At 47.7% G+C, this 8,723-nt stretch overlaps 1 protein-coding gene across 1 annotated transcript; it reads right to left on the bottom strand.

Moving 5' to 3' along the window:
- Window positions 1–68: 68 nt before the first annotated feature.
- Window positions 69–7,738, bottom strand: LOC117940432. Its single transcript, XM_034865732.1, has 8 exons — window positions 7,660–7,738; window positions 6,348–6,380; window positions 5,930–6,229; window positions 4,989–5,303; window positions 4,599–4,898; window positions 3,120–3,449; window positions 1,790–2,119; window positions 69–921 (listed from the first exon to the last, which is right to left on the bottom strand). The coding sequence occupies exons 1-8, from the start codon at window positions 7,736–7,738 to the stop codon at window positions 518–520; spliced, it is 2,091 nt and encodes a 696-aa protein (XP_034721623.1). The 3' UTR covers window positions 69–517.
- Between the last annotated feature and the right edge of the window lie 985 nt (window positions 7,739–8,723).

Raw genomic sequence — 8,723 nt, 5'->3', positions numbered from 1 at the left:
AGGGGGTACTTGGCTCAGAAAAGCAATTCAAAGAAGGGGGGGGGGGTACAATATTGTAAAAGTTTTGAGAAACACTGGTCTGAACAACAGGTGTGTGTCCGTACCTTACAGTAGAAGTAAAGAGCCGTGATCACCATCAGCAGGGTCAGAGAGAAGACAACCACTCCCAGGATTAAAGGCCTTCGAGTAGATCTTGATGGACCTGGTGGATCTGAGGGACCTGGTGGATCTGATGGAACACATGGACAGTCATCACATCACACAACATCGTTAGTCCAACATCTCCCGTTAAACCCAAACGGACCTGAATCACTTCAACATGAACACATATCTCTTTTGTGGGGTGTTGGTCCTCCTGCACTTTGGGGGTGGACCATATCTCCCTCAGAGAACCAGAGTTATTCTGGTAACCTAACATGCTCTGCCCTCGAGTCTGTTAGCTGTTGCCATTCATATACTTTGTATACGTTTGGTTACTATATGACATGTGCAACACGACGACATCACAGCATCAGAATCATGAGCTCAGCTGATCATTGTCAATCAGTTTGGACCAATCATCTTCTCCAAACCTGTAAACAGTCAGCTTACCTGTGACGCTGAGAGAGAGCACACGGCTCTCAGAGGAGAAGTCATGAGAGAAAACAAAGAGCTGATAGACACAGCTGTAGTTTCCTTGGTGGGCGGGCTCTGCAGCAGGAAACAGGAAGTGGGCAGAGTGATTGACAGCTGGCTGGGGGGTGTTGTGTGCTGAGTCGGAGGAGGTGAAGCTGAGCTGGAAGGAGCCTCCTGGGTACTGTGGCTGGATGGAGCAGCTGATGGTGAAGTTGGAGCCCCTGAACACCTGGAACCCCTGCTGCTGGGCCTCGGAGACCCCGTCCGTGGAGGAGGACACAGAGATGTTGGGCTGAAGCAGCAGGTCTGGAAACACACACACACACACACAGTTCTTGTTCCTATGTTTCCCCCAGTTCGTGTTCCTATGTTGCCCCCAGTTCCTGTTCCTATGTTGCCCCCAGTTCCTGTTCCTATGTTGCCCCCAGTTCCTGTTCCTATGTTGCCCCCAGTTCGTGTTCCTATGTTGCCCCCAGTTCCTGTTCCTCGGTTGCCCCTGTTAGATCCAGGTATGCCCCTGTTCAGGGGATTCTGGACCAGCTCTCTGTTTAAAGGGTCCGATCCTCTAAGCCTATGGGTTTTACCCTAGGATGACAGAGGACTGTTTATGTTGGTGTCGAAGAGATTCTCCAGCTTCTAAGTGTCCTCTTCCGGATGCCTACCCTGCTCATTCTGAGATGGCACCGGATGGAAGAGCCCTAGAGCCAGATACCCCCCCAGCCACGCCCGTTCACGACAGCTCTCTTCTCATTGATCAGGGCACCTGGTAAGTTGCTAAGATGTTATAACGTTGTTACGTCTAGCTGAAAGTTGAAGGTAAACAAAGAGATTGCAGGTGAAGTAAACAAGAAATATTTAGACATATGGACCAAATTTCTTCAGCAGTATCCAGTTCCTGGAGGGACGTCATATCCACATGAGAACGACGCTATCCGTAAAAGGTCTTTGGGGGTGGACCATATCTCCCTCAGAGAACCAGAGTTATTCTGGTAACCTAACATGCTCTGCCCTTCAGTCTGTTAGCTGTTGCAATTCATATACTTTGTATGCGTTTGGTTACTATATGACATGCGCAACACGATGACATCACAGCATCAGAATCATGAGCTCAGCTGATCATTGTCACTCAGTTTGGACCAATCATCTTCTCCAAACCTGTAAACAGTCAGCTTACCTGTGACGCTGAGAGAGAGCACACGGCTCTCAGAGGAGAAGTCATGAGAGAAAACACAGAGCTGATAGACACAGCTGTAGTTTCCTTGGTGGGCGGGCTCTGCAGCAGGAAACAGGAAGTGTGCAGAGTGATTGACAGCTGGCTGGGTGGTGTTGTGTGCTGAGTCGGAGGAGGTGAAGCTGAGCTGGAAGGAGCCTCCTGGGTACTGTGGCTGGATGGAGCAGCCGATGGTGAAGTTGGAGCCCCTGAACACCTGGAACCCCTGCTGCGGGGCCTCGGAGACCCCGTCCATGGAGGAGGACACAGAGATGTTGGGCTGAAGCAGCAGGTCTGGAAACACACACACACACATACACACACACACACACACACACACACACACACACACACACACACACACACACACAGACAACGTTACCATTAATAGTTACATTTACATTTAATACTCTTACTATTTATGGGTGCCCAGATGGCTCGGTTGGTGGAGCGGGTGCCCATATGTAGAGGTTTGCTCCTCGACGCAGCCGGCCCGGGTTTGGGTCCGGCCTGCGGCCCTTTGCTGCGTGTCACTCCCCCTCTCTCTCCCCTTTCATGTCTTCAGCTGTCCTGTTGATTAAAGGCCTAAAATGCCCAAAAAATAATCTTTAAAAAAAAAGAAATACTCTTACTATTTATTTCTCATCTTCAACACTTTCAACGTGTTTTCAAACAACAACAGTACATCATCATCTGCATAATTCTCTTATCTGTTCCTTTAGATCAGGTCCTCAACAATCTGCTCTCCACACAGACAAGTTCAAACATTTTATCTCTTATTTTCCAGAAAGATCTGTGACCAACAATATAAATCTGTTTAGAAAATGATCCCCAAAAATGTAAAAGGGCTGGTGGCTGGACAGGAGCTACTTTTTTAGATCCTAGTACACAATCGGCCGGGCTGACTCCTGCTCCCTGTTCCAAGTTCCTTAGCCTCTGTTGCCCCCTGTCCCTGTTCCATTGTTTTACCCAGTTCTTGTTCCTATGTTGCCCCCTGTTCCAAGAACCTTGGCCTATGGTTCCCAGAGTTCATGTGCCTTTGTTGCCCCCAGTTCCTGTTCCTCTGTTGGGCAGGACCATATCTCCCTCAGAGAACCAGAGTTATTCTGGTAACCTAACATGCTCTGCCCTTCAGTCTGTTAGCTGTTGCCATTCATATACTTTGTATACGTTTGGTTACTATATGACATGTGCAACACGATGACATCACAGCATCAGAATCATGAGCTCAGCTGATCATTGTCACTCAGTTTGGACCAATCATCTTCTCCAAACCTGTAAACAGTCAGCTTACCTGTGACGCTGAGAGAGAGCACACGGCTCTCAGAGGAGAAGTCATGAGAGAAAACACAGAGCTGATAAACACAGCTGTAGTTTCCTTGGTGGGCGGGCTCTGCAGCAGGAAACAGGAAGTGGGCAGAGTGATTGACAGCTGGCTGGGGGGTGTTGTGTGCTGAGTCGGAGGAGGTGAAGCTGAGCTGGAAGGAGCCTCCTGGGTACTGTGGCTGGATGGAGCAGCTGATGGTGAAGTTGGAGCCCCTGAACACCTGGAACCCCTGCTGCTGGGCCTCGGAGACCCCGTCCATGGAGGAGGACACAGAGATGTTGGGCTGAAGCAGCAGGTCTGGAAACACACACACACACATACACACACACACACACACACACACACACACACACACACACACACACACACAGACAACGTTACCATTAATAGTTACATTTACATTTAATACTCTAATATGTATTTTCCATCATCAAACGATAACAGGACATCATCTCTGTCTCCGGGAACCATCACCTTATTGTGGTGGAGAGGTTTGTGTGTCCCTATGAACCTGAGGGCTGTGTTGTCTAGAGCTTTGTGCTCCTGGTAGGGTCTCCCATAGCAGGTCCCCGGAGGAAGCCCAGGGCTCCCGCCTGGAGCCAGGCCCAGACAGAGGCTCCTCCCTCTCCATCCCGTGGTCCCTTCTCAGGGCCATCCAATCTCTGTATGACCAAAGCGAGAGCTGTGTCCGGGATATCAGCAGTAAGTCAGACTTGTTCCAGGTTCTGGAGGGTCGGCCTCCGCCAGGTCTGCGCTTTGTCACCAATCCTGTTTGTAGTATTTGAAAAAGTTTGGGGTCTAGAGGGTTTAGGGTCTTTGCTAGAGCTGCTCCCCCCCATGACCCGATCCCGGATGAGTGGAGGAAGATGGATGGGCCAGGGCATCCAGCTTTCAGTAAACTAGCCTGATGGCTAATTTAAACCTAAAATCCGGACAGTCTGAACTACAGTTAACCAGCAAGCATCCACAACAACCAGCAAGTTTAAAGATGTTAATGCTTTATTTTTCTGAGAAGATCCGTAACCTATGTTAGAAACCTTTTTAGAAAATGATCTCTGAACTCTACGAGGGATAGGGGCCGGACTCTGGACTTTGGAGGAGTTTCCCAGGTTGAAGGACACCACGTGGGAGTGGTGATATTAGCGATCTCCCGGCTGAGCTGAGCTGCTCAAAGTTGGGTCCAGAAGGTCCTTGCCGCCCGTTAGGGTCCCAACCAGAGAACCTGCTGGGGATAGCCAGTGGCTCAAAAAGCTGTCAAGGTGAAGGAGTCCTTTCAGTTAGCAGCCATGTTTCTAATCTACAGATATATATCTTGGTGTATATTGCTGAGGCATTAGCAGATTCTCCTCCTTCATAGCTGCTAAGACAGTCTGCTCTGTTTCTGGCTGCTGCATGTGTGTCAACCTGGGTACATCACTGTCATAGATGATTTCACTGTGAGCTTACCTGAGCAGGTGAGATCCAAGGTGTAAGCAGAGTATATTGGTTCTGCACACTCCCTCAGAGAAGATCCAGACTCAACACAATCCGCCCCGATCCACCACACAGATCTACCTGAGGACTCTTCTCTCTCTCTTACAGAAACAGCAGAGCCACAGTCCGACTCTCTGCAGGCCGCAGCTGCTATCTTAGCTGCCGGCTTCAGGGGCCAATGATAATCGCCACCCACAGGTCTCCATTCTCTACGATGTTTCACCTCCAGTGATCCTGCACAGCGACTGGCTCCCCCCACCAACCTGACAGGCTCTGAAGAGAAAGCAGAGTCAACAGGAAAGAACCAAGTGAGTTTCATTAGAACAGTAATGAACCAAATCAGAGCTGCAGCTCCTCTTCTACCTGAGCAGGTGAGTCCAAAAGCTTTTTCAGGTGAGCAGGTGTTTCTATCTGAGTCTGAGCTTCTACAGTCCAGGAGAGCAGACTCATGGCCTCCACACTGGAACTCTTTGGTCCTCATTGGAGGCTCCACGTCTCCATAGAGCGCCCCCTGCAGGACTGAAGGAGCCCCACAGCCAAGCTCCCTGCAGACCACCTCTACATTCTGCTGGTCAAAGTCCTGTTGACACACTGAGGACCAGGTCTGGGTAGACTGGTTAGTCTTCACCTCCAGTCTGCCTGAGCACAGACTGGTCCCATTCACCAGCCTGACAGAGTCTGGAGAGATGATAGAAGATAACAGAGAGAGAGAAGACACCAGACACTAAATAAAGAGATGTCAGGAAGCAACAATTCAGTGGTCCCAGACTGGACTCAGCACAGCTCCAACAGAAGTTGATCATTAACAGCAGGGCTCATCTTTAAAACACCACAGACTGCAGCCATGTTAACAATTATATTGAATACACTTAAAGCCGGCCACACATGATCCGTGCTAAAACCAGAAGGTAGGGCACAGAGCAGAGAGGTAAAGCGCAGCATAGGTGTACGTCGTCATTCCTTCAGGGTTGGGTTGCGCCTCAAAAGGTCATCGGCAACAAGGTCAAAGTTAAAATACTTTAACATCTGAGAGCGGGGTCTAGTGGTGTGAAACGCCGAGGGTAGCTCTTCCTCAGAGTTTCTAAAGCGCTGTGCTGAACAAAGGCACACAGCGTTTTACCAGGAAATCATGTGTAGGTGGCCTAACTATTGTTTGTTTTATTGTATCTTGGTGTGTTCAGCAGCTGATTTACTAAGGCAGCAGCTCATCAGACTCCGTCATGGCTGCTGGAAACAGTCTGCTGTCAACCTGGGTACATCACTGTCATAGATGATGTCACTGAGGATGTCACTGATGGGCTTACCTGAGCAGGTGATATAGAGGATGGAGGAAGAGGAAAATGATGCTGCACACTCCCTCAGAGGATATCCAGACTCAACACAGTCAGACCTGATCCTCCACACAGATCTGCCTGAGGACTCTTTTCTCCCTTCTACAGAACCCGCCGAGCCACAGTCCAACTCTCTGCAGACAGCAGCTGCTTTCCTCAGGGTCCAGTCAGGGTAATAATCTTCTTTAATGTAACTCACTGGTCTCCATTCTCCCTGTTTAAGCACCAGTGTCCCTGCACAGCGACTGCCCCCCCCCACTAACCTGACAGTCTCTGAACAGAAACCAGAGAGTAATCAGCAAAACGGGACAATGTATTTAAGAAAAGATGAAATTGTAAATGCTGATTCTGCTTCAATGATTCTTTATTTCTCTCTTGTGTCTCTGTATACCTGTTGAGGTGAGTTCTCCTTCAGCCTGGAGTCCTGAGGAGAAGATCAGAAGGTAAACATCAGTATACATCAGCGTGACTGGATCACAGCTGTGGACACAACAACCTCTCTCAGGTTGGTTTGTAAAGGATCTTCTAGCAGCTCAGAAACCCTTCATGAACTCTGGAGCATTTCACCAGTTCACTGAAGATGTAATGAACATGTGAATACACAGAAGACACGCCTGAAAAAAAAAAACGGAGGCCCCCCCGGAAATATTAAGGAAGGCCCTCAGATCGCTAAAAGAAGAAAATTAGCACTATAGAGTTGGGGATTGTTTCAACACACCACAATGCATTGTGGGAATCACGGTACGGAAGTAGATAGACTCTGTAGTAGGTGATTGAATTCTATTGAAATTTGTCATTTTCTTTTTTTTTAAGGTTAATATTTAGGTTTTTCAGGAAAAATGGTTCGGTATTGCTCCATTGTAAACTGTTGCCATCAGTGTCCCGATCGACAGGCAAACGGCTGATTCATCATGTTTCATTGTCCTGCTTGGAAAAAGACACAAGGACACTGGTGTGTGGCTTTAGGACGAGGCGTTGGATTGGTTGGGTCACTGTACGGAGGAAAACCTTCACATGTGTTTGGTTTGGTCTGCACTGCTAAGAAAAAATGTGTAATGAACAAAACAGACTTTTTACTTTGAAGTTTTCCATTAATGTTCTTTTGTTTGAGACAATGTGAAATAGTCTCTGAATTAAAGATACCAGTTGATAACTACATACCTGAATTTACATTTGTTTATTTCCTGCTTGACTTTCCTAAATATATTGTTATCTTTTCCATCCACAAGAGGGCACTCCTACAGCACCAATCACTTTAACAAGTGGGTTACCATGTGGGTGGGGGGGGGGTTTGACCTTGTGTCCCCAATGGTGTAGGCTGCGATGTGTCTTGAGATACCTGTTGTTATGATTTGACTGGAACCTTTTGTGTAATTACTGCATGCTTGAAGATTAACTAGCGGATTGGTTTGTGGCCTAATCAATAGATATAGTTTGGTATTATCTGCATTACAGTGGAGATTTATCAAGTGTTTCAAAAAATATAGAGGAAGCATACTTAAGGTAGATAGAAATGGTCCAAGCACAGAGCCTTGTGGAACTCCATGGCTAACTTTACTATGCTTTGAGGATTTTTTTGTATTATTGTATATTTTATCTTTTTGTCTTTTTTCTGTCTTTGTGTAAGAGCAGTCGGTCGTCTGATTTAAAGATCAACACAAATATTTGAATAATAACTCACCATGTTTAAAGCAGAATCCTACCTGAACTGCACAGCACAAGCAGCATCATCAGCAGCAGGTGATCCATGTCCAGGTGGAGCGTTGCTGTGTTGTCCTCCATGTCTCTGCAAACTGGAAGAGAAGGAGATTTACTACAGATTCAACGGCCAAAATAATGTGAATACAAACAGGGAATATGACTGGCTTAGTGTTTTTGTTAGACAGGATAACTCATGACACACTTTAGGATTCTGGGGAATACCACATTAGCGGATTTGCAGGTGACTTTGGAGGACATAATTCCCCATTAATAGGATTTCCAAATGTAACAAAGCCTTAGTGGAGGCTCCACCCAAGGGTTCTTCCTCCCCTGGGAAGTCCAAAGGGGTGGGGATGTATACACAGACCTCCGGCTGCCCCTTTTCAGGCTAACTCCATATCCACATCTCCTTGGAGAACCACTGAAAACTAAGACTTGAAGTAACTATTGGAACTTTGACATTAAATCAAATTAGTAATCTCTGACTGTAGGTTTAATGTGTCGGGCGTGGGTCTGTAGACTCAGGAAACCTGCCCCGTTAGACCTGCCTCGTTAGACCCGCCTCGTTAGACCCGCCTCTTTAGACCCCCCCCGTTAGACCTGCCTCTTTAGACCCGCCTCGTTAGACCTGCCTCGTTAGACCCGCCTCGTTAGACCTGCCTCGTTAGCCCCTCATTAGAGATGATGGCTCCTCTTCCTCGCCCTCCTTCACACCTCTTGCCTCTCTCTCTCCTGTTGGCCTGAATACTGAGCTCTGCTTATTACACACACACACACACACACACACACACACACACACACACAGAGTCAGCTTAACCATTGCAGCGCTGCCATGACAACAGTGGTCTTTAAACATAGCTCCGCCCTCCTTTTACTTCCACTTCCTGCCATTCATCACACTTCCTCCAGGAAGCTTCTAGGTTGACGTGACAACAATCCTCCTATCCTGCTCCACTGTTTGAGCCGAAGATTGTGTGTGTATGTGTGTATGTGTGTGTGAGTGTGTATGTGTGTATGTGTGTATGTGAGTGTGTATGTGTGTGTGTGAGTGTGTGTGTGTGTGTGT

The sequence above is a fragment of the Etheostoma cragini genome, unplaced genomic scaffold, assembly GCF_013103735.1.
Source record: "Etheostoma cragini isolate CJK2018 unplaced genomic scaffold, CSU_Ecrag_1.0 ScbMSFa_2514, whole genome shotgun sequence".
Classification (NCBI taxonomy): domain Eukaryota; kingdom Metazoa; phylum Chordata; class Actinopteri; order Perciformes; family Percidae; genus Etheostoma; species Etheostoma cragini.
Note: the sequence above shows the minus strand (reverse complement) of the source record. Positions and strands in the feature narration are given on the sequence as shown.

Excerpts from the sequence above, each read along its gene's own strand:
- LOC117940432 (XM_034865732.1), bottom strand. The coding sequence starts at position 7,738 with ATGGAGGACAACACAGCAACGCTCCACCTGGACATGGATCACCTGCTG. Across the intron at positions 6,230-6,347 it reads AGGAGAACTCACCTCAACAG|AGACTGTCAGGTTAGTGGGG; the intron begins GTATACAGAGAC and ends GTTTCTGTTCAG. Across the intron at positions 2,120-3,119 it reads GCTCTCTCTCAGCGTCACAG|ACCTGCTGCTTCAGCCCAAC; the intron begins GTAAGCTGACTG and ends GTGTGTTTCCAG.